The sequence below is a fragment of the Carcharodon carcharias genome, chromosome 16 (genome assembly GCF_017639515.1).
Source record: "Carcharodon carcharias isolate sCarCar2 chromosome 16, sCarCar2.pri, whole genome shotgun sequence".
Lineage (NCBI taxonomy): Eukaryota > Metazoa > Chordata > Chondrichthyes > Lamniformes > Lamnidae > Carcharodon > Carcharodon carcharias.
The window spans coordinates 42,826,607-42,852,665 of NC_054482.1; the positions used below are offsets into that span (position 1 = coordinate 42,826,607).

The 26,059-nt window shown below is 43.5% G+C and overlaps 1 protein-coding gene across 3 annotated transcripts in view; it reads right to left on the minus strand.

The window, feature by feature from the left end:
* Positions 1 to 240: 240 nt before the first annotated feature.
* The window catches only part of LOC121289016 (E-selectin-like), a 38,772-nt gene continuing 12,953 nt past the window's right edge, over positions 241 to 26,059 (minus strand). For 2 of the 3 annotated variants that reach the window (XM_041207900.1, XM_041207901.1), the window contains exons 2-10: positions 24,938 to 25,025; positions 20,399 to 20,782; positions 13,573 to 13,680; positions 7,414 to 7,599; positions 6,445 to 6,630; positions 5,930 to 6,115; positions 4,324 to 4,440; positions 3,235 to 3,262; positions 241 to 1,911 (exon numbers count right to left, since the gene is read on the minus strand). In XM_041207900.1, the coding sequence (XP_041063834.1) occupies positions 1,905 to 1,911; positions 3,235 to 3,262; positions 4,324 to 4,440; positions 5,930 to 6,115; positions 6,445 to 6,630; positions 7,414 to 7,599; positions 13,573 to 13,680; positions 20,399 to 20,782; positions 24,938 to 25,025 (1,290 nt within the window). In that variant the 3' untranslated portion in view covers positions 241 to 1,904. The remainder of the gene's footprint in view (positions 1,912 to 3,234; positions 3,263 to 4,323; positions 4,441 to 5,929; positions 6,116 to 6,444; positions 6,631 to 7,413; positions 7,600 to 13,572; positions 13,681 to 20,398; positions 20,783 to 24,937; positions 25,026 to 26,059) is intronic. The other variant, XM_041207902.1, reaches the window with a different exon arrangement.

A 26,059-nucleotide genomic window follows, 5' to 3' on the forward strand; every position in this document is an offset into this window, starting at 1 on the left:
TAAGATTGTCAGTTGGGCTCACAATGTGTCACATTTGTGTGTACTGGAAGGCACATATGTTAATACACATGGCCCTGTTCTTTGCAGACAGAAAGAAGATGTACACACTTTGTGACTGTTTCAGCTAAACAAAATAAGTGACAGTCATTCGCTGACTTAATCCTCAGGGCAATGTCTTGACCACATCAATAATTCTCGCTATAGTACAAATCCACAAGCCAAAAATTATGGCACAGTATGGTATTGCCTGGATGGCTATTTTTATTAGGCGGAGCAATGCAAAAAACAACTGAAAGTGTGATCAGACACAACTCTGATAGTTCAAATGAAAGCCTAGTCCCAAAATGTTAATTGTCTCTTTCAGAGACTTGCAGACCAACTCTACAGTGTGTTTCTGTTCTTATTTCATTATTCTAAACCAGCAATTCTAATTTTTCACATTCACCTCTATATATATATTTGTAGAACAACATTTTTGTAAAACTCATCAATGCACAGAATCTCATAGGCCACAGCAGATATTAACAATCTTGCCAGGACTCAGCTCTGAAGAAGTTGAAGAATCTCTTGGTTGGTTATATTCACAGATAGCATGCGCTAAAATAAAGCTGTGCTTTAATGAGATTCAGAACCTTGAACCAACAAAATATTGCAAAACCATACATAAAGAGCATTCAAAAACATAAAGCAAGCTCTGCATCAAATAGCATCAAATCTGCAAAAAACAGCAAACCTGTTGGTCTATGGTAGCTAACATTAACTCACTTATTTTGGCATACTTTGCTTGGTTAGTTATTGTGTCAAAATATAAATGGGTTTGAAGTAAAATTAGTGAGGGGATGTTCCATAATGTACTGAAAATTGTTAGTGACTCAAAAAGCTGAATAAGCTTGTTCCTTTTTGATAACAGGAAGGACAAAAAGTGACTTCCGTGACCTTAGGACATCCCAAAACACTTTACACCCAATGAAATACTTTTTAAGTGTAGTCAGTCCAATGTGCTCACTAACTTCCATCAATCCCTTCTCTCTCCAGAAATGTTTGTAGTTTCCTTATGGTCATTATTTCCTCTGTAATTGATTCCACAAATTTATTATTGTTAGATGGGGCTGTTCTATTTTCCTCTAATATTGGAATCTTTTATTGTCGTGAACAATTTCTTAATTGTCTTCTGAATTTCAAACCGTTCAATCTCCCCTACTCCTTTAACCTTTCCTTGTAAACTAACAAACAGATTGAAGGTTTAGCCTCTCTGTTACAATTTCCTCTCTCTCAATTCTTTTTCAACAAATTTTCTTTTTTCCTCTGCTTTCCTGAAGGCTCTGACTCCTTCTGGTACCTGCCTCCATAGATATTAAACACCCTTTGGCAACTTCTCAAAATGCAAACTGCACATTCCCCTTGCATGAAAAAACAAAAATCCAGGGAAAAGTCAAACATGAGTTTGGTGTGTATTTTGAAAGCTGCAAAAGGGCCAACTTGCATTTCGTGGGCCCAGGACAAAAATCTGAGTCCTCATCTCTGCACATTAACCAACCAAGCAAACTAATAAAACTAGGGAATTAATTTAACCAGTATTTTATACATTTTAAGTAGTTCTTAATGAAGTATAGGGCAGCTTATCGGATCTCCAAAACTGCTCAGTAATGATTGAAAAAATGGGACAAAAACATTGGCTTCAACTCTCAATCACCATTAGAAACTTAAGTGTAACACCTTCACATTTAAACACAATCTCAGTCCATGGTTTTAAATGGAGGTATTATTCTATATGTGAATACATTTTACAGTTTTTTTTGGAAGCATAGTGACAAAAAGCCTCCTTTTTTTGGTAGAAAATACATGTCCCAGGTGTTGAACATCCTGGCCTTTTTCTGGTTGAGTCTTGGAGTTGGCCAGTCTATTTAAGTCCTGTAATTAAAGGAGCAAAATTGAGAATCTGTTATCATTATTTGCTAACAACACTCTAAATATAATATTCTGATTGGCTAAGTATGGTGCACGCTTCCTTCATGAGAGGTAGCCTAACAAGCGTGTCAGCTAGTTAGTTGCTTCATTATATCCATAACAATTGATAGTTCTTAGTTACAAATTGAAGAAAAGTTGATATATATTAAGAAAAAGATGAAACTACACTTTTTCCTATGTAGATTTCTGAATGGATCACAGAAGAGTCCTCGACTTTTCTTTCCTTTAACAGGATTAAGCATTCGTTAACAATGTCAGTCTTGTAAAGGCTCCAGGCTCCAGTGCCAGATCATTGGACAGAAGTCCTACCAGTTCAGCATTCAAAGGACTAAACAACTTGGGTAGCTTCCATTTACCAGAAAGCCTTTGGATAGACCTTTAGCTATTGTTTAACAAAAATGTTTTGACCTGTTGAATGCTGAAGCTATCTCCCTATCAAGGCAGGTGACAAAATCCCAGATCTCTGTTGGTACTGGGGATAATCCCATGATCAAAAACAAGGCAGCCAGTGAGAAGCTCCTACGTTTCTGTTGGTACCATTGTATAATTGTACAGTGTGATTAATAATGACACTAACCAATTGTACATAGGATGAAGACACCAGTCATATTCTTAGACTACTCATGCCTATAAAGGGGAGGATTGGGCATAGCAAAAATACCACAGAAGCAATTGATGAACATAATTGGCTCAAAAAATTTTCTTTTCATTAAGTGCCAGGTCAACAACAAGGTTTAAATGAGGAGGAGACGAGAAGACAATACAAATATAGAAACAGTGATGCCAAGCCTGTACTGTAGATGGTAGGTGGAGAGGAAAAATGAAGGAGGTGAGGAGCTCCATAGTTGTCAGGTCTAAGAAAAAATAAGTGAAAGAAGAAATTAACCAACAATTGAGAAATAAATTGAATGAAGAGCTGAGCAATTAAAAAGATCTGAGGGAGGGGAGAGTGGGACAATAAGATTAAGTTGGAGAGACTGATTGTAAAATGAGATAAATAGAATAGAGTAAGAGTGAAAAATGGGCCTGATAAAAAGGTCAGTGAAAACTTGTGGGACTTGGAAGTGTCAGTGAGAGGAGGTAGTGGTTTTACCATCCAGTAATCCAATCAGATGCAATACCTAATCAGCCACATAGTTACATAAGGAGCTAAATCTGGAATCATACTGGCTGCAGTCATAGTTCTATTTGCCAACCCAATTATTCAAACATTGAGGAAGCAGTCAAATAGAGTGCATTTTTTAAGAGACAGATATAAAGAATTACCTTACAGGTGAAAAATCTTTCTGCATCACTAGAAGACAAAAAAGTAAATATATCAACTCAGCTCTCAAATATTAAATTGTGTAGTAAATTTGGATCAACGTAAATTCCTCAAACTCTGTTCCAGTAATGTCCAAAGTTATACACAAAAATCTGGAAGTTGCTGCCAGAGAGGCATCATTTCTCCATAAGGAAACAAAAATGGCATGTCATCATCTGGCTCCCCATTCAAATGTATTGAATGACATGAAGTTTCTCTGCTGATGTCACAGGTACCTTATAAATCCATAATAGTTTATCTATTCCTCCCTGGAACTGAAGATTATTTTTTTTTTACAAGTGTGGAGTTGCATTCCTTAAATTTTTAATTAGTGTTGGAAATTTCAAAACATAAGTTTTTTTTTAAAAACGTTTCCCTTATCTTTTATTTCCCTCTATCCAATCTTTCCTTTCCTCTTTTTATTCCATTTACTGGACCTGGTTTGACATTGAATTCCCCACTCTACTTCCTTATTCAGACTCTGTGTGCTCAGTAAAGATTTTCAATCAGATGGCTAAGGAAAATATGAGGTTGCTTGTCCTCTTCGCACAGGCTCCAGATGGCCTGACAGAGTAGGCTGTCCCGCTCACAACAACTTGCCAAGCAAAACCCCATAGAAAGTCTAAGGGCAAGTGGCATTCTAACAAGCATTAAGTACTTTCAATCTTTACAGCAAAATCTGGCCCAATAACTGTTGTGTGCAAAATGACTGCTGTGTTTGACTAAGTAGCAACAGTTACAAAGCTTTAAAATGAGGCCCTCTGATTGTCCCTGTTGCAGAGTGTAAATTGTACTGTGCTTACTAGCATTATAGTTTTACATACTATTTCTCCCCTGTTTTTAGGTTTTACCCAGCACCACATCTAAGCAACCTATCTGACCACAAACCTTTATCATTGCTATTTGGTCATCACTTATTCATTAAATTTTTCCCATTTATATAAACGGACCATAGACAAAATTGAGTCCAGAATGTATACATGAGCAGAGAGAGAACCTTGTGCAGTAACCAATCAAAGAACAGACAAGTGAAATTTAAGAAGCAGCATTACCTTTCTTTCGATAGTGTTTGATAAGCCAGATAACAAAAGGCACAGAAAATAAGCAGGCTGTTCCTGCAATAGAAGTGCTGATCAATTTTGTAGATTTGTGTTGTTCCTGCACAGTACCTGAAACAGGAAAAAAAGCTGCAATTATGATGAGAGAATATAGGAAAGAGCTAGGACATGAGGAGTGAGTAGGAAAGTTCCACTTAAGGTTCATGGTGTGGGCTGTTCCCTAACTCATCAAAAGTGGAAATGAAGGTACTTGAATTAGCTTGAGCAGCACTGAGGTAGGCAGTGAAAAAAATAACCAATCAGCAGCCCAGCTACTGATACCTATCCAATCATTGCTGCTGGAAAATAGATGTCTGGGTATGAGATCTGTGAGGACAGGATGGGACTGAACTGCAATAGAATGACCATCTATACTTGGAGGTGACAGTGTTTCCATACATGTGCTGCCCTTGTCCTTCTAAATGCTGGAGGAGGTCATGACTTTGGAATGTGCTGCCAAAGAAGCCTTGGTGAGTTACTGCATACAATAGTTAACATTAGATAACACACACTGCAGCCATGATTCATTGGTGTGGTTGGGGGTGAGTGTTGAATCTTAGGGAGAATTTTTCACAGTACACAGTGAAGATAGTATACATTACACATTGATAATCACCCACAGTGGATGAAGTGGTGATCAAGCAGACTGCTTTGCCTGGATGATATTGGCCTTCTTGAGTGTTCTGGAAGTTGCACTTCCAGAGTGTTCCACTCCCGACTTATGCCTTGTTGGTGGTGGAAAGCCTTTGGGGGTCAAGATGTGAGCTACTCACAACAGAATAGTGTACCTACTTACAGCAACAGATTAAAGGTCAAACAAAAATTAACCATGCTCCACCCCAGCAACACAAGTAGAATGCAGTCATAACAGATTTTGGAAAGTTATGGTCTGAGGACACAATGTTCACATGTCATGGTAATGCCCATGGCTTGAGCCCTTCTTCCAAAATTAACAACATTTATAAGTTCACCAAAGAGGCATTTTTGCCTGGCCCAGCACACTGCCTTCTAAGCCTTCCCATCGACTCACCCACCCCATACATTGCCTTCAAACATCAACTCAGGCTGTATTGCATGGAGGTAGTGGCAGGTGGACTCCTCTGTCCACCTAGTGAATAAATGGGTTAATGTATTCAGATCTGTTTCTCGTGCAGTATAAATTTTTAGATATAAAATTTTGATTACTCTTAGATTAAAATAAATCAATTACATTGCAGTTCTAAAGCAGAATAGGAAGGATATATTATCTGATAATTACAAATATAAGACAATGATGGAAAATATCCTAAGAGATTGTTATTTCACACAGGCTAGACTATCACCTACCAATGTAATGCTGCACATTTTTTGAAACTCCAGTTTCAACACCTAAGACCAGGTGGGACACTTGAAATTTTGAATTTTTTTTTACAAATATTTAAAATATTTTCTGCACTACCCCTGAAAGCACTAATACATGATCTGTTTCTGAAACCCTGTATGATTCAACACTTTCATTGGGGTGGGGTGGAATTGTGGAAACATGAACATATATTAAAACAGAATCTGGTTCACAAACTACCTTCACAGGCTGGTATTCGTGATGACCACATTCCAGAGCCCTCACACTGAAGACTCACTGATCCGTTCAATGAGAAACCTTCTACGCAGCCAAAGTCACAGGTTGAGTGATAACTGAAGTTTCCAATTGGATGGGAACAGTTTCTGGTCCCATTTCTAGGGATCTTTGGAATTTCACATTTCATAACTGGAATGGAAGATTGGAAGTTGAATAACCTTTGCTTTCATTTAAAAATTCATCAAGTAGGAATATCTCAATGCACCTTAAGGAAGTTTCTCTTCATAAATAAGAATTATAATTTAAATTGTGCTAAATATGCTTAAATGTGAGATTCGGCATCATTTTTGGTATCCAAGACAGAAAATTGTTTTGACTGTGAATGAATAATAAACATATTTAGCTGAGAATATGCTTATCTATATTGTAGATAAATTGGAAAGTATATGTAGAATTCTTATAGCCAATGAAGTTACAAGTTGAGCTGGAGTTGTAGTGGGTATTGTTTGAGACTATACCTTCACAGCTGGGTGTCTTTGCTGTCCATATTCCTGTCGCATTGCACCAGAGACTCTGTGACCCATGCAGTGTAAACCCTGCTGCACACTGAAAGTCACACGTGGAGTCGAAGCTGAAGTTTCCATTAGGATGGGTGCAGTTCATAGTCGCTTGGTCAGGAACATTGAGAGTGGAACACTGTTCAACTGGATAGGAGGTATTGGAATGATGTATTGATTATTGTGTAATAAAGTATGTTTTTTTATTTTGGTGTGTAATTATAAAAACACTTATTTTTTGCCAGGTATTTATTTTCTCAAGTCCTCATATATCTTTAACCTATGCACAATCAGCCTCTGAGAGACAGGCAGGAGTTTTGTTGCCAGGCCTCTCATGGTGCAGGTCTGAAAATAATTACTTTGAGGTACATGAGGGCACTAAATGCACCTTAAAGGAGAGAAGATTCCCTTAATCTTTTTGAATGAGAATTATAGTTTAAATTGTGGTTATTAGACCCAAACATGAGATTAATTATTATTTTAGGTATCCAATACAAAAAAAAATGTTTTGGCTATGAATGCATAATAAACATATTTAGCTGAAAATATGCATATCTATATTAGAGATAGATTGGAAACTATATGTAGAATTCTTTGAGCCTCTGAATTTACAAGTTGAGTCGTAACTCGATTTTCTGATGACATGAGAACCTTTGTCGAAGAATCTATGGACATCCACATTTCACAGTTAAAGTATATTTCACTGAGACCCCAGTACAATAACATCTAAAACCAGCAATGATGAATATGGCATTTGAAATTTATTGCTTTTTTAAAATACTTAAAATATTTTCTCCACTACTCCTGAAAGTACTAATACATGATCAATACTGTTTCTGAAACCCCTTATGATTCAAAACTTTCATTGGGGTGGGGTGGAATTGTGGAAACATGAACATATATTAAAACAGAATCTGGTTCACAAACTACCTTCACAGGCTGGTATTCGTGATGACCACATTCCAGAGCCCTCACACTGAAGACTCACTGATCCGTTCAATGAGAAACCTTCTACGCAGCCAAAGTCACAGGTTGAGTGATAACTGAAGTTTCCAATTGGATGGGAACAGTTTCTGGTCCCATTTCTAGGGATCTTTGGAATTTCACATTTCATAACTGGAATGGAAGATTGGAAGTTGAATAACCTTTGCTTTTGTTTAAAAATTTATCAAGTAGGAATATCTCAATGCACCTTAAAGGAAGTTTCTCTTCATTAATAAAGATTATAATTTAAATTGTGCTAAATAGGCTTAAATATGAGATTCGTCATCATTTTAGGTATCCAAGACAGAAAATTGTTTTGGCTATGAATGAATAATAAACATATTTATCGGAGAATATGCACGTCTATATTAGAGATAGATTGGAAACTGTATGTGGAATTCTTTGAGCCACTGAAGTTACAAGCTGAGTTGTAACTGAAATTTCCAATGGCATGAGAATCTTTGTCCAGGGGCAGAATATTCCCATTGGCGTGCAGGGTTGGGCCCATATGCACGTGTGTAAAATGACGAGGTGACGTCGGGCGAGTTTCTTGACGTCACTGCGCACCAACATGATATTTCATTGGGCCGGCGTACGATGTTCTCCAATGCATGCCCGCCATTGATTAATGGGCCACTAAAGACCCTTGAGGTGCCAATCGACTGTGATTTTTCGGTACCTGTGCAATCTTCGGGTCGGCACACGGGCGTAATGGACAGAGGGTAGGACACATTTGTATAAACCTCATCCACGGGTGGGATAAGAGGGCTCAGTGGGGTCGCGAGTGTGCTCTGTCAAATATTGATTTTTCAAAGTTATTGATACTTGTGTGTGTGATCTGCAATACTTGAAAACGCATACCAGCTGCTTGGACTGGACTCACAACCTCCATGTCAGCACTCTGCAGTGAGGAATCTTTTTTGGGGCCTGCATGTTTCAGGAAGCCTTCCCTTAGCATGAGAATGGGCGCTGAACTCTCCACTGGAGGCACCTCCTCTGAGAAGGAAGGGAAGCCTAGAAGGGGGAAGAGGCAAGGAGTGCACATTCAGCCTCCAGGAGAACCACCTTTGGGAGGACAGGCACAGGCATAAGGGGTGCAGGATCAAATGGTAGCCCAAGGTGCAAGGGGCCGCAGAAGACGCCACTATCCTGCTGCCAGGGTTTACAGGCGGTGAAGCAGCTACCTCAATATGTCTGAGGTGCAGTGCCAAAGGAGGCTCCGCCTCTCAAGGGAGACAGTCAACTATATCTGTCAGATGATTGGCCATGAGATCTCCCCTAACTGTGACACCCCATGCCAGTGGATCTGAAGGTCACAGTTGCCCTTAACTTCTATGCCTTTGTCTCCTTCCAGGGGTCAATGGGTGATCTTTGCGGTGTCTCCCAATCAGCTGTCCACACTTGTGACAAGCAGGTTGTGTTCAGGCATGCATTGACCTTCATCCACTTCCGCTGGGACCAGGCAAGTCAAGCACACCGGGCCAGAGGCTTCGTGGCCATTGCTGGCTTCCCCTGTGTCCAGGGTGCAATAGACTGCACACATGTGGCCATCAAGGCGCCAGTAGGTGAGCCCGGTGCCTTTGTCAACAGGAAGGGCTTCCGCTCCGTGAACGTGCAGATAGTGTGTGATCACAGGATGCTGATTCTACAAGTCTGTGCAAGGTACCCAGGCAGCGGCCACGATGCCTATATCCTCAGACACTCCCAGGTGCCGAGGCTCTTCAGTGCTCCAGCCCGACTGGATGGATGACTGCTGGGTGACAAGGGATAACCTCTCAGAAGGTGGCTCATGATGCCTCTCCACCATCCAAGAATAGAAGCTGAGCAGCGGTATAATAGGAGCCACGCCTCCATAAGGGCGGTGGTGGAGACAGCCATTTGTCTTCTCAAGATGCACTTCCGATGCCTGGACCGCTCAGGGGGCGCACTCCAGTACCCCCCCAGATCGTGTGTTGCTGATAGTGGTTGCATGCTGCGCTTTCCACAATCTTGCGCTGGAAAGGGGGGACGCAGTGGACGATGAAGGCATAGATGCAGTGGCCGTGGATGCATATGATGAGTCCAGCAGTAAGCACGCACAGGGAAATGCTGAGGGGGTAGACACTCACCCAGGCATACCCCAGAGAGGCAGAGGCACCCAGGAGGCTTTAATCCAACGAACCTTCAGCTAGCCCACCACATATGGACCTTCAGGACAAGCCTGGGCTGTATGCTCCATATTTGAAACCAAAGTGCAAAATCTGCCTGGTTAGGAACATTAACTAAGGTCCTTATTAATAAAACTGAATGTCCCACAAAACACTCATTACATTATTGGAAACCATCCACCTGCAGAACAAAAGAGGAACCCTCAGCTATGGTGACATGTCTTAATTTAATATCGCAGCCAAAGAAACTTAATGAAACAAAATGAAAAAGGTGTTAAATATCACACCAACTCATAAATACCTCATTGTGGGCCAACACAAAAGCACCAGTGATAAACCCGTGGTGTGCCTTAGGTGCTTATCTTTATGTTTCCGCGTGCTATGCCTTGATGCTGACCCCTCGCTGGGAGTGGCATCTGAGACAGCCTGCTCACTGTGCTGTCCTGGTGGCCTCGACGACCTTGGTGGTTGTCCTCTGGCCTGTGGAGCCTGTGCCCGCCCCACCTGGAAGAGAGCTGCCAGTTCCACAGCTGGCAACTCCCCAGTCGTCACAGCCTCACCAGATGCAATGGTCACTGGAGGAGGGGTGGAGGAGCTGCCGCCTTCATCTGGAGCACCCTGAGAGGAGCCTGCAGAGCCAATAGGCAGCTGCTGCGACAACGTGAGGTTGCTTTGGACCTCCCTGATCACAGTAGGTGGATGGGCACCAAGATGGAAAACTTGGTGCCCAGACCATCTCCCACACTGGCACTGACCGCATCCCCAGGAAGCCCTGCTGGGTCTCCTGGAGAAGCCTCTCCATGAGATTCACCACTTTCTCCATGGAGGACGCATGGCAGTCAACATGAGGCTCATTGCTTCGGCAAACGTCTGTGTAGACTCCTCCACCATGGAAACCAAGTCAAGCATAGCCTCATGTAATTCCCCCAGATGCTCCCGACCGCATTTCCTGCATTTGCTGCGTTGTGGACGACTCCAGAGGCACATCATCAGGCACCGACTGAGCATGTGACTGGTCCCCAGCAGTCCTCCAACTGCTGGCGCCATGGGCACCCTCTGTCTCTGCCAGTTCCTCCAGCAAATGTGAACTGCCCTCACTGCTGTGCCCCAGGACACTAGCCGATGTTCTAATTTCCACTGAGGTGCTAGTATCTGCGCTGGTGCCCGCCTGGCAGAGGTGGTGTGATGCTGGTGAGACTTCAGGGCCCTCAGGTGTGATGGGGGCCTCTGCTGCTCCTCACTGCCCTGCTTTGCTGATGCTGAAAGGAAGAACAAGGACATTGTCTCCACGTTAACTGATCCAATGTCAATGTGCATCTCTGTCCCCCAGATCATTATTCGCTCATCCTTCCATAAGCAATGGTCAAGCCATGTTGCCACCTTCAATCACTGAACATTCAGCACTGCCATGGCTGTTGGGAGAACAATGGTGACCTCACTGCTGGCAAATGTATCTGCCCGTGGCACCCCAGCCTCAGTGACACCAGTGGACCTGGGCGCATGGTGCCTCTCCAAATCTAGGGCCTCCTGCTCGAAGCAGCTGAGAATCCCTAACTGTGCTGGCCCGCTGCCAATCCTCACCCGCTTGGCAGCATTATGTGCATTCTTCTCCTGAAAAGGAGAGAACAGCATTGATTAGTGCTAATTATACCTGGACTCTCTTCGCGGACGACCCATCCCAACCAGAGTGGAACATTGCAGCACTCCAGCCTCCTCACCCCTCTGCTACCGAACACTCTCACAAAGGTGCTAGGCCCAAACCCCCTTGGCCAAATGCTGCCTGCATCACATTAGGCACCACATGGTCTAACCTTCCATAGCAAGGGGCGACAAGCACATGGAGCGCAGAGGACAGCAGATCGATTTGTGCCACGCCACATTGAAGCTCCCCTCCCAGCACGTCATTACCCTGACTTTGACATTTCCTGGAGTTCCAGCACTGCGCCTAGGTGCAGCTCCTCCAGGTTGCCCCCAAAACAGTAATGTGAATCTCAGTATACCACATGCTGCAGGGGCAGACCCCATCTCCACCACCCTCTCACGGTGACCTCGGCATGGGCAGTATCTGCTGGCCCACCCAACGAAGGACACTTGCTGTCAATGATTCAATGCAGTCACTACACTCAGACTTTGGTGAGCTGGGGGTGGGGCACCAGGGGCGAAAGCCTATCTGCTGGGTTAAGTGACCAATGCTAAGGTGGTATTCACCCTTCCTGAGCGCAACAGGTCATTGAAGCGCTTCAACACTGGATCCAAGTGCGCCACACCACGTTGTGGGAGCTCACCAACTCCCCCACCTCCTCCCAGGCACGTTTGGTCATGTGGGGGAGCCTCCTCCTCCTGTCCTGAGGTATGAGGACCTCCTGCCATGCTGCCCCTCCTTGAGACGGGCAGCAAGGCAATTGTCAGAAAACTGCGGGGCACAGTGCCCCCCTGCCCTACCCTCCTGCCTGCCTATTCACCAGCAGCATCACCCTGGGCAGCCCTTCCACTGGCCATGATTTGAAGCCTTGGAAAAGCTGTAAAAACTTTTTAAAACAGTCCAATGGTGACCCAGTGGTCATTGCACTGCCCGCTCATCCCACTGTCCCTTTGAGCCGCGATTCACACTGGGCGGGCCTTAATTGGCCCGTCCGCGTAAAATGGCGGCGCGGACCCGATTGTAGGCGGCTAATCGGGTCCGTGCCCGCGCCCGCACCTGCTCTACCCCCTCCCAGCCAGAAAATTCAGCCCCAGGAATCTCTGGACATTTCACAGCTGAAGTATATTTCATTGAAACCCCAGTACAATAACACCTAAGACCAGCGATGATGAATAAGACATTTGAAATTTATTACTTTTTAAAAATATTTACTCCTGTACTCCTGAAAGCAGAAACTCATGATCAATACTGTTTCTGAACCCTGGTATGATTCAACACTCAGTGTAATTTCCGATACTGCAGGTAGTAGACTTGCATGGAGCTGTTAGGAAGAAATGATATAAAGCCATGTACGTACAGGCAAGCACTCTGAACTCAATGAGGACTCATTTTACAAGCCTCACACTGTGGGAGCACAAATTGTCAAAATTGGATTGGCACTGCCCAGTAACTTCCAATCATGCATTTTATTAATTAGAAAGTCATTAGCGACGCACACCCACATTTCTGATGTGTGCTACCAGAGGGCACGGGCTCCTCTACAAGTGAAATAAAGTGGTATCTTTCTGTAATCTTCCCTCTTCCTTTTTGTATAATTGCAGTGTGCTGATGTTCAATGCCTTGCAGCACTGAGACACCCAGATTGAAATTATTACTTGTTGATAAATATTTTTACAGTACTTCTTTTAATATCAGTTTCTCAATGGTGGGATGGTGCAGTGATACCAGTATTTCAAGACATGGAGTATTAGAGTGTAAGGATATGATTTCTCACACTGGGAGTTCTTCACTTCAGAAAACTGGCAAGGATGTCACCCAGATTATCATCCTCGTTTTCTTTCTCTCTTTTATATATATTTTTTCTTTTTTTGCTTTTCTTTTCTTCCTTAATTTTACTTTCTTCATTTACTTTTTCATGCATTCTTGTCCTTCATTCTTTGTTTTAATCCCTCTATGCCCTCTCTCCATTGAAAATTCAGAAGTCAGCGTTCTGATCTTAACAGATTCCCTGATGACATGAGATCAATGTGAACATCCCAGGTGCAGAATCATGACTGATTCAAATGTTACTCAATGTACAAAACAGATTATTACCCAACATAATGTATACATTTCAATTCGAGTATTACATTTGAAAACAGCACATAAAGCAATGGAATGAATTCAAATCTTTAATAAATGGTTCAATACTTTGTTTAAAGCAAAGAGGATGCAGCAAATAATTTTGCGTAAATATGTTAAGCAATTTGTTATAATTCAGTACAGTAAAATTTCAGACTTCAAGTCATCCATAGTATTTGATAACATTGTTCTTACCAAATTCACAGTATGATCCATAGAATCCTTCATAACATCGACATGTATAATTTCCAATAGTTTCCATGCATTCCCCATGACTGCTGCAGGAACTAGACTTGCATGAAGCTGTTAGGGGAAAAAAACAACATAAAGCCATATACATACATACAGACAAATGTGGCTGCAAGCACTCTGAACTCAGTGAGAACTCATTTTACAAGTCCAAGCTCTGAACAATGAGCCTCACACTTTGGGAGCACAAATTGTCAAAATTGGATTTGCACTGCCTAGTAACTTCCAATCATGCATTTTAAAAATCAGAAAGTCATTAGTGATGCATACCCAAATTTCTGATATGTACTACCAGAGGGCATGGGCTCCTCTACAAGTGAAATAATAATTACAGCAGTGAGAATTTCACCCTATATGTACCACCACAGTTTATTATCCAGGTGGGGCCAATGTTCATTTTGTAGTGACTGGGGTCCAAACATAGGGTGGAATTTTCCGTGCCCACTGGTGGCTGGCATGATAGGTGGCACGAGCAGATAATATGCTGTGATTGGTTTCACGCTGGTGGGAAGGATCATTCACTCAGCCCGCCAGTGGCTGGCCGCATTTCCCACCATTGGTCGGCGGGAACCTCTTTGTAATACATCAGCATATCATTATCAGGCCATCCCACCAGGCTCTTGAATCCCCACTGGATCATCCATCCATGTCGGTGGGAAAGCACGCATCTGCCACTTACTGCAGGATTTGGCGTCACAGGGATATGGAGGGCATCCGCTGCCAGTGGCTGTGAAAGTGACCGTGGCGCTCAATTTCTATGCCAGTGGCTCCTTTCAGGGCTCCACAGGTGACCTCTGTGGGATTTCACAAGCCACCACCCACAAACACATCCACGAAGTCACGGATGCCATCTTCACGAGGGCACACAACTTTGTGCATATTGCCTGAGACCAGGTCAGCCACAATGCAAGAGCGATTGGATTCACCCAGACCCCAAGTTTCCCACAGGTACAGGGTGCGATTGACTGCACTCATGTAGTGCTCAAATCTCCGTTGCAACACACGATCACTACATCAATCAAGGGCTTCCATTCGCTGAATATGCGGCTCGTGTGCGACCACCAGCAACACATCCTGCAGGTGTGCACAAGTTTTCCAAGGAGTGTGCATGACGCCTACATCCTCAGTTGGTCACAGATCCCTGGAGTCTTCCAGGGTCCATAGAGGCTGCAGGGATGGCTCCTCAGGGACAAGGGCTACCCACAGAGGCCTTGGCTTATGACACCCGTGTGGTGGCCTCAGACTGCAGCAGAGCGACGACATAATGAGGCTCATGCAGCAGCTCACAACTTGGTGGAGCAGACCATCGGTTTGCTGAAGATGAGGTTCCGGTGCCTGGACCGGTCTGGTGGAGTCCTGCAATACAGTCCGCAGAGGGTGTCACGCATCATTGTCGTCTGCTGCGCCCCTTACAACCTAATGCTCCAATAGGGAGACGAGCTGGCTGAGGAGCTTCACATCTCCTCCATTGAGGAGGATGCTGACAGGAATGAGGGTGAGGAGATCCTCGGAGGCCTCGATGATGGGGATGAGCCCTCGCACTGGCCAGACGAGGCAGGCGCGCTCAGGAGGCCCTCATAGCTGCCAGATTTGTGCAGGATGATGACGGCATGCCGTGAGGTGACCCCATAGTTCCTCACATCGCTTACTTGAAAATTTGACTCCAGTCTGGCTTTTTGCAACGTGAATACCCTCTGTGAGAATGCTCCTGTCATAGAGAAGTGGTGGAGGCCCTAATAGTCGCTCAATTGCAAGAGGATGATGATGACATGCAGTGAGGACACTCCATAAATCTTCACATAGCCTCTGAGAATGTCTGACTCCTGTCTGCCTAAGGGCAGCTCGCTTGCACTCTGTGCTCAGGGTTATATCATAGAGACGCAGCCATGAAACTTTAGAATCATATAAGGCTTTGTCCACCTTCAGCACCTGAGCCCTTCAGGAGCTGGAGCACAGCATCAGTGGTCACAGATGCTGGTGTGATAGGGAGCCAGCTCCACCTTAAAGGTGCTGAGAGCACACAGAGAGAATGAGAGAATTCTGAGGCACCTGCCCACTACATTCTGGCAGCAAAGACCGGCACCACCAATGAGCAGGCATCAGTAAGATGTCAGGGAGTATGAGACTGGACCATCACTGTGGTCTGAAGGCTGCACAGAGTATGGGGAAGAGGCCCTGGACTGAGACACCTGCCTTTATCTTGTGCAGAAAGGTTTCACATCTGAGTGACAAAAACACTGCTCATCAGAACAAGGAGCCATAGACAGAGAGACATTCTTGGTTTATTGACGATGGTGAAGAGTATGTACAAGTGATTAACACCTGTGGCCAGGCTGTCCAACTAATTCTCCTCAACTGTCCTAACCTGTTGCTACATCTTGGTGCTCCCCGGACATCTACAGCGGAATTGGAGGCAAAAACAGAAATACCTGGAAAAACTCAGCAGGTCTGGCAGCATCGGCGGAGAAGAATATAGTTGATGTTTCGAGTCCTCATGACCTTTCAACAGAAGGAAGTGGAGGCAGCCTGCTGACCGCTATGCCCTGTCTGTCATGATGTTGGCGGGCATCCTCGGGAGGGCTGAGACTTGGAGCGCCCCGGCCTGCTTTCGGGGTCCTGCTGTGTGGCAATGGCACTTTCCTCAACTTGAGGAATGGGAGCTGCTGAGGTCACAGAAAGAGGGGATTCGGATGGGTCAGACACTCTCGGAATCACCTGGATGGATGGTACCGTGGTATGTACCTGCTGATCCTCCTCTCCTATGAGAGGAGCTGGGGTAGCTGGAGTGAGATCGAGCTGCCCAGCACCCCTTTCGCATACACGGTCCAGAATTTTTCGCACGTCAGGTGGGCGTGCACCTGACCCGAACTAGCATAAAATGACACACAATGACTTCGGTCGAGTGTCTTGATGTCATTGTGCTCTCGTGCAATATCTCGATCAGTGGGCGCACACAGGAGTTTGCAGCGCAAACGCTGACAATTAACAGGCCAATGAAAGCCATTAAAGTACCAATTAGATATAATTTATCTCTGCCCGTACAACCTTATGGTTGGCGGGCAGGCGAAAAGGCCAAGTGGCCTTTGCATTTTTTAGGAAACCCTATCCACAGGTAGGGTGGGGTTTCTAACAGCAATGAAAAATAAAATAAAATTTTTAACTTTTCATCAATAATATGTCCCTGGGGACATGTTTTTAACATTTTAAAATTCTCATATCTGAAGAACATCCAATTAGTCGAAGTGACAAGGATAACTAGTACCTACTGTGCTTTATCCTAGTGAGAACCCAATACATTAAGGTGAAGGAAGGTGGGAAGAAAGGGAAGAAAAAGGTTGCAGAGATTTCTTTTTCATTCAACCACAGGATGTGGGTGTCACTGGCTGGGCCAGCATTTATTGCCCATTGCCAATTGCCCTTGACAAGGTGGTGGTGAGCTGCCTTCTTGAACCACTACAGTCCATGTGGTGTAGGTACACCCACAGAGCTGTTAGGGAGGGACTTCCAAGATTTTAACCCAGTGACAGTGAAGATACAAGTATATAGTTCCAAGTCAGGCGGGCGCATGGATGGAGGTGAACTTCCAGGTGATGGTGTTCACATGTATCTGCTACCCTTGTCCTTTAAGGTGGTAGAGATCATGGGCCTGCTGTTGAAGGAGCCTTGGTGAGTTCCTGTAGTGCATTTTGTAGATGGTACATGCTGCTGCCACTGTGTGTTGCTGGTGGAGGGAGTGAACGTTTGTGGATGTGGTGCCAATCAAGCGAACTGCTTTGTCCTGGATGGTGTCAAACTTACTGAGTGTTGTGAGAGCTGCACTTATCCAGACAAGTGGAGAGTATTCCATCACACTCCTGATTTATGCTTTGTGATAACGGACAGGCTTTGGGGAGTCAAGAGGTGAGTTATTTGCTGCAGAATTCCCAGACTCTGACCTGCTCTTGTAGCCACATTATTTATATGGATAGTCCAGTTCAATTTCTGGTCAATGTTAACACAAAGGATGTTGTTGGTGGGAGATTCAGTGATGATAATGCCATTGAATGTCAAGGGGAGATGGTTGGATTCTCTCTTATTGGAGAGATCCTTTCTCGCTGCCTAGCACTTGTCTGGTGTGTATGTTACTTGCCACTTATCAGCCCAAGCCTGAATGTTGCCCAGGTCTTACCACACATGGACATGGACTGCTTCAGTGTCTGAGGAGTAGCAAATGGTGCTGAACATTGTGCAATCATCAGTGAACATCCCCACTTCTGACCTTATGATGAAGCAGCTGAAGATGGTTGTGCCTAGGACACTACCCTGAAGAACTCCTGCAGTGATGCCCTGGGTCTGAGATGATAGACCTCTAACAACCACAACCACCAGAGATAGTCTTCCCCCTTACTCCTACTGACTCCAGTTTTGCTAGGGCTCCTTTATGCCACATTCAGTCAAATGCTGTCTTGATGTCAAGTGCAGTCATGAGTTCAGTCTACAGTGGATACTGCATATGGATGTGGTATGCAGGCATGGAGGGAACATGGGAAATATGAGTGAGCATGGAGGGGGAATGGCAGGGGTGGGTAGAGATGGGGGATGTGGGGGTGAATGCTAGGGTCCCAACAGTCATCCACAGACCTGGAGTTATGTCCCAGTGAATGGAGGTGGGCCTTCTAATTTGCCAGCCTCAGCACCTGTCCACCTCCATTCCAATCTCGGGCCTGCCTCCAACTCCCTGGGGTAAAACTTATATGTTTATGCACATTCACTCAGACCTCAGGAAAACGGCACTGGGAGTTGGCCTGACTTCCTAATACTGAACCAATGCTGAAAATTGGGCACCCATCACCAACCACTTCCAACCAAATGACCTGTCAGTCAATCCAGTGCAGACATTTACCAAATTGCCAAATGTCAACCAAACATACCTTATAGGCTCTACCCACATAACTCTACATGAAGACATAAACCAATCCAAAAATAGGCCGATCAACAATCTCTTGCCTGAAGTGGTGGTGAATTTTATTTATTCTTTCCTGGCATATGTATGTCATTGGCTAGGCCAGCATGTGTTGCCCATCCTTAATTGCCCTTAAGAAGGTGGTGGTGAACTGCCTTCTTGAACTGCTGTGGTCCATGTATTTTGTAGGTATGTCCACAGTGCAGTTAGGGAGGGAGTTCCAGGATTTTGACCCAGTGATAGTGAAGGAACGGTGATATATTTCCAAGTCAAGATGGTGAGTGGCTTGGAGGGGAGCTTCCAGGTGGTAGTGTTCCCATAATTTGCTGCCATTGTCCTTTTAAATGGATTTGGAAGGTGCTGTCTAAAGATCCTTAATAAATTCCTGCTTGCATCTTGTAGATGGTACACAATGCTGCTACTGTGCATCGGTGGTGGAGGGATTGAATATTTTTGGGAGGGGTGCCAATTAAGTGGGCTGCTTTGTCCTGGTGGTGTCAAGCTTCTTGAGTATTGTTCAAACTGCACTCATCCAGGCAAGTGGAGAGTATTTCATCATACTCTTGACCTGTGCCTTGTGGGCAGGCTTTGGAGAGTTTGGGGAGTCAGGAATTGAGTTACTTACTGCAGAATTCCTAGCCTCTGACCTGTTCTTCAAGCCACCATATTTATATGGCTAGTCCAGTTCAGTTTCTGGTCAATGGTAACCCAGGATGTTGATAGTGGGGGATTCAGTGATGGTAATGTCATTGAATGTCAAGGGCAATAGTTAGATTCTCTCTTGTTGTAGATGATCACATATAGCACAAATTTTACTTGCCACCTATCAGTCCAAACCTGAATGTTGTTTAGGTTTTGCTGCGTATGGACACGGACTGCTTCAGTGTCTGACAAGTTGTGAATGGAACTGAACATTGTGCAATCATCAGCGAACATCCCCACTTTTGATCTGATGGTGGGACGTTCATTGATGAAGCTGCTGAAGATGGTGGGGCCAAGAACACTACCTTGGTTGTCACTGTGCACACCAGCAATTTAGACTGAAAACTTCACTGGGTTTCCAGCCTTATCTAAATAAGACTGGCAAGCTGCGAGCACATGTTAACATCCCCAAACAGTTCTCCGTCAAATCAACATTGTACTTCAATGTACGCCAATACGTCGCATGCGTCTGGGAGACAATTGGAAGTATAAAAAACAATAAGGGGTTGAGGAAGTATCCAGGAGAAGGAGGAAATGATCAGGAGGAAGGGTGTGTTTAGGAGGTTGGGAAAGCAATCCGGAAAGATGGGGAAATGATTTGGAGCTGTTGTCAATCAGAAGGGGCATAACCAGAGCTGGCAAAGATCTTAAGCACTGCGGTGATGCAGGGAGGATCACTCCTGTACCTCTCAGCTCCACACTCTGGTATGTATTTTTCAAACAATTTACCTTTTTGATAAAGTTTTGCTTAAAATCAGATTGGCGTTTGCTGGGCCAACTCTTTTATTATTGTTTGCTTCTTTTTAATTTCCTTTGTTCAAATCCAGAATGGGCCAGTGACTTTCTAACTCCATGCATGTCAGATGTTTATCATTTGCTGAAACAGGTTAACGAATTGCTTATTATTTTTGCAGAAGCAGCATAGCTCAAAACATAACTCATTAGCTTTACATTTATCTATCCTTTCTGTTCCTTTTTTTCAAAAACTTTTGAAAATATTTTGTTTTCAAAACTATACTTTTAGAAATAACTCCTGTTCCCACCACCACCCCCTACCCCGCACACACTCTGCCCCCAGCACCTGTTCTCAAATACATGCTATGAAAAAGTGGACAAAACATATCTTACCTAAATAGCATAATGCTCGTTTCCATCTTGTCAGGCAGGGATCATTGTTCCACATTCCTGAATCTTTGTCTCTCTTTATATAAATTTCTACACAATCTTCTTCCCCGAAAGTTGGTTCACCTTTAGCCCAGTTTTCTGCCTCTTTTGTCAGTGTTTTATTTGTTCCGACCCAGGTCCAAATGTCATTAACCCTTCTTATTCCAATCCAATAATAAGTTGGATTCTGTGGTAGCACCATATTCAGATAGTTATTTTCTTCACTGTTCTGAATTGCAACCAAATCAGTGAAGTAACTTTGGCAATAGTTTCTGGCATTTGGCCATGTCATATTTGTTGTTGAATAGTTATAGTTCCAGCTGTGGGCTCCTTCCCAAACTGCTAGTTCTGTGAAGACAACAAAGTTTTTTTGTAATAAAAACAGAAAATGCTAGAAGCACACAAGAGATCCACCAGCAGCTGCAAAGTGAAAAGTTAGGTTAATGTTTTTATTGTAAGCAGCTCCTTTAGGAATAAAAACTGAAAGAGAATCATTGGACATTCTTTCAGTTTTCAGAAAGGGACTTAAGCCCGAAACGTCAATCCAACTGTTCTGTACAGGAGAGGGAGAGAGGCAAACTGAACTTCTTTATCCTCTTACCAACACTATGTAAGCAGAAGTACTTTTTGAATTTTTTTTAAGTAGGCTGAGGCATATTCCCCAAAACCTCAGTTTGTGTGATCAAATTTTATAAGTGACACACAGCAAACTCTCTTTATGACTAACTCAGAAGGGTAGCTTATTCCACATTCAAACCAGGGGAGGGGATGTTTGCAACCTCTCCCACACACAAACTGACATACAGTAATGAGGGTATAGTTTTTGCAACTATAGACAATAACAGTAAAAGAACCACAGAAGTGAATATTAGTTCATGTGATTTTTCAGTGATCAGAATGTCAAACTCCAGAGGGAATTTTCTTTGTGGTGGAGTTCAGTTAAGATAAGTCCCTGGTTGGAGAAGGCAGCGCGAAAGTCCTTGAAAGCAAATGAGGATGCAGCACCATGTGGTTTCTGTGCCAAGACTGCTTGGCAAGTGATGGTCAAATGCTTTTAGAATAAAACATGCTTTGAGAAGTTGAGAGATGCTGGCCAGCTACTTGGTTTGCCGGGAGACTTCCTGTTCTTTTCAGGTTGGAAGTAATCAGCAGACTGATCTGAGAGGCTAGAAATGTAATTTAAAACTGTCCAAGAGGCTAGAAGCATGGGGTCATGTCATGTGCCCTATTAATTAGTTAATTGCAGCTGCACAAGTGGTTTCTGTGCCTCTGGCCAAAATCCATTGTTTCCATTAGGATTAAAATGGTGGCTGTTAACACCTCTCCAGGTATAACAAGTTTCAATGTCTCTGTCTTTGTAATCATCCCAGCTGGGGAGCCAAATCACCTATTGGTCTTCTAGTTTTGTGATTATAATGGGGTCTTGCAATGGGGCATGAGATTCCACAAGGATGAGATTGGAACTCTTTTGTTCTTGTAATCTCTGTTGGAAGCTTCCAGAACAGATGGCTGATCTTGTGAGTCATGTGACCTGTAGCAGCCATCTTTAGCTTCACCGAAAGTTCATTTCAAAAGAACAAAACAAAAATGAATTTTTGATGTACACCATTTTGATTTATTTTCATGTCTTATTGATATAACATATTTCCTCTTTGTGGAGAGTGATGAACCTGTTAAGTATTTTAAACATGTTCTGTTTTCATTTTAGATTTCCAGTATTTGCAATTTTTAAATTTTTTTATTGTTTACTGTAATGCCGAATTAAATAAAACACAAGATAATTTCAAACCTCATAATAGTGCTTAACATGGTCATGAAAAACTTCACTTTAAATCAACCATCCTGAGTTGCTGAGAGGTGTTTAAAATTGTGTCTAATTCATGTCCACGTTGAACTGAGACCAGCGTCTGACCAAAGCTACTGTCAATCTCTCTGACAAATCTAGCCTCTCACTCAACAAACTGGCCTGACATGGATTTCTCCTCTGTCCTTTCCTCTCCTTTTCTGTAGAGCTTTCCTGGAGTGTGAGCAAATTAAGGAAAATAGAAACAATACATTGCAGATTTCAAATGGCCAGGATCAATTCCTATAATTTGAAGGATATTGTAAAACTGAAGTTACCATAGTTTCTTTGGGTGAAGTTTAATGCCCTCCCCCATGGACCATTTAATTGGGTGGGAGGGTGGCAGGTGGGGACCCTGCCATCTTCCTGTCTTGGTCCTGAATAAGTCTGTGGTGGGCAAGTCCGTGGATGGCCTTCCTGCCCCACTGCCAATTGAGGCCTTTATGTAGGCAATTAATTCCCGTGGTGTCGTCCCACCGTCACTGGTATTGACACAACAGCAGGGTGTGGGGGTGGATGCAGGGGCGGTGATAATGGAAACTCATCATGCAGGGAGCATGATAAGCAAACCCATCTGGGAGTGATGGGTGGGGGGTGGGGGGCGGCATGTGAGCGGTCCCTAGTTCAAAGGCACTCTGGGATGAAGAAAGGACAAAGGACCATCAGCTTGGTGGGGGGGGGGTGCGGTGGGATGGTTGCTGAGAGCCACACCCATCCCCTCGCTACTGCTCCCCTTCACCTCCTGCCCCGTCAACCCCATCCCACGACTCTCCTCCTATCATCACTTCATCACTTACCTATGACCTGGGATCCTAGGCCTCATACGTGTGTGTAGTACCAGGAGCAGCCACCACCTCCCCAGTGGTGCTGCCTGCCTCTGATTGGCCAGCAGACATCAACGGGTAGGGCTTCTGCCCCCAGGGTCCATGATCCTGGGGAAGGCTTGTTGCTGTACAGTTCAGTGCCTCAGTGGCACTTAATGCTGCGGGCCTTCCCTACAAGACACCATGGAGCTCCCACCAACTTTCCAGCTGGTGGGAAAACCCCCGTCACCTCTATTAAATCCAGCCCTTTCTTTTCCTACAGTAGGGAGGGCAGGATGTAAAAAGTCAAATTGAACAGTATAGCTGGGTTGCGATCAGGCAGAGGAGCCAGGGAGAGCTATGAGAGGGGCAAATAGTTGGGACGGATGAGGCAGAGAAGCAAGGCCTGAATCAGAGCTAGGATTAAGGAAAGATGCAGTGTGTGAGGCAAGTTGGACAAAGAGACTGAGTGAACTGACAGACTGCCATGCAGTTATCTACACTGTTTTGGTTCAATCGGATGCATGTTCCTTTTTCCAGTTCTGATGAATGCTCATGGACCTGAAACATTAATTCTGTTCCTCTGTCTGCAGATGCTGCCTAACCTACCAGCATTTTAGACTTTATTTCAGCATCTGCAGTATTTTGCTTATGTAAAAAAGCAATTTGATACATTTACAAAGAGAGAAGGGGTTGCAGGATGTGGTGAGATGACAAGATGGAAAGGGAGCTGATCCATCTAAATGGGATAAAGGCAAAACCACCACTATTAGCCAGTAGCACCACTATTAACAACCCTTTGACCTTTTGCTTATTACATCTTTCACAATCTCTCCTTTGCCTCCACCTATCCCTGGCCTTCTATCCAGCTTCACTTGTTTCACCTTCCTTAAACAGTATATATTTCACCACATTTCTACTTCCCTTTAGTTCTGAAGAAGAGTCATACGGACTCGAAACGTTAACTCTGTCTTTCTCTCCACAGATGCTGTCAGGCCTGCTGAGCTTTTCCAGCATTTTTTGTTTTTGTATCTAAATGGGATTTTTGTTGATATTTACTGGCTTTTTCCTGTTCTTAAAACATCTTGTGTTCTTATACCAGCATACAAACATACAAATTAGGAGCAGAAGGAGGCCATTTGACCCCTTGAGCCTGCTCTGCCATTCATTAATGGCTGACCATTAAGATTCATTGAGCAAAATTTTTCACTCAGCAAGCGAGCGTGTGCCCAACCCGCTCAAGGGTAAATGATAGGTGAGTGTCCTGAGGTCAATGCGCAGTTGCGCAATATTTCATTCAGCGGGCCTGCACCGACAATTAAGAGGTCTGTTAAGGCCATTGAAGGATCAACTAAATAGAATTTTTCGCTGCCCATCCAACCAGTTGGCGGGCAGATGAAAAGGCCAAACGGCCTTTGCACTTTTTAGAAACCTCATCCATGAGCGGGATGAAGTTTCCTAAAGCAAATAAAAATAAGACAAAAAATTTAACATTTAATTAATAACATGTCCCTGGGGACAGGTTTTATAAAACATTTTTAATTTCTTTATTTTTTAAAAAACTTATCTTCCTGAGGCAGCTCTGACCACTGCCTCTCGCATTTCACACTGGATGGGCCTTAATTGGCCTCTCAGCATGAAATCGCCTTCCGGCCTCGATCGCGGGTGGCAGTCGGTTTCCTGAATGCCCCCGTCGATCCCACCCGAGAAGGGTGAAATTCTGCCAGTTAAGTTCATGGCTGATCTGTTTGTGTTTCGAATTTCCCAATCCCATCTACCCTGATAACTTTTGATTCCATTGCCTAACAAGAATCTATCTACAAAAATTCTTAGAGAAACAAGAGAGTAAAACCTTACCATAAAGCAGAACTAAGAGCCAAAAGTGAACAACACCCTTCTGAGTCTGATAATGTTTTTGTCGAGCACTGATTTCCACACAAATGCCCTATTGAAAGAAAACCAAGAATTATATTGTAGTCTTCCATGTAACGAATATATGCAATGTACACATGAAAATAAGAATTTATACACATTGGCTAAGTACATGTGCATTTTTATATAACAACTAATTTCAGCCATTTCAAGCCTTCGAGTACTTCAAAAAAACATTGAACATATGTGCAATTTTAATGATTCTCCCATTGTCCAGGTCATGACTATGGCCATTCTCATCTTCATCTCTTTTTCACAGAACTACAGGAAGCTTTAGCACATAAGGATTTGAGAATGGCATGTCTGTACTTGCTCTTTGTTAAAGAGATCCAAAAAGAATCTGATTGCCCTGTGCTTCCCTATCGCTTTTTATTTTCTTTTGCTTTGAGTGTTTATCCATTTTTTTTCCCTTAAAAGATACAATGGACTCTACCTCAACCATTCTCTGTGGTATAACATAAATAAAGACGTTTCTCTCTCCTACATTGAGCCGTTGTTTGTTGACACAATTCCCTTTAAATTTCACCAGCTGAGTTAGTATTTGCAAGGTACTCATCTACTCTGAATCTAATAGTTTCAAATTGAAGTTTGTGTTGTTGATAATGTGTTAATGCCTTTGTATGTAGCTCCTTTGTTCACTATTTGAACAAAAACTTTCATACCAAAATCTTAGTGCATTCATTATTATTAAAGTAACAAATCAATTTCAATTCATCAATGTAAATAAGTTATTTTTATAGTAAGGTTAACTCCAGGTCTCAGTTTATATAAAGTCTTCTGTACAATGCAGCACTGAACCATTCATTTCATTTTCTTTAAAAATTTGACACTACTTGAAATATGTTTGCCTCACCAACATCAAAATTTTGTTTTGATGAGCATAGATTTTGTTCCCTTGCCCTCTCTGAATGATCGAAAACTTGGAACTATCCTTGTATTTTCCTCTGGGGGGAGGAAATAAATACAATAACTATCACTAGAGAAAAAGTAGTAGGGAAACTAATGGGGCTAAAGGCTGATATGTCCCCTGGACCTGATGGGTTGCAT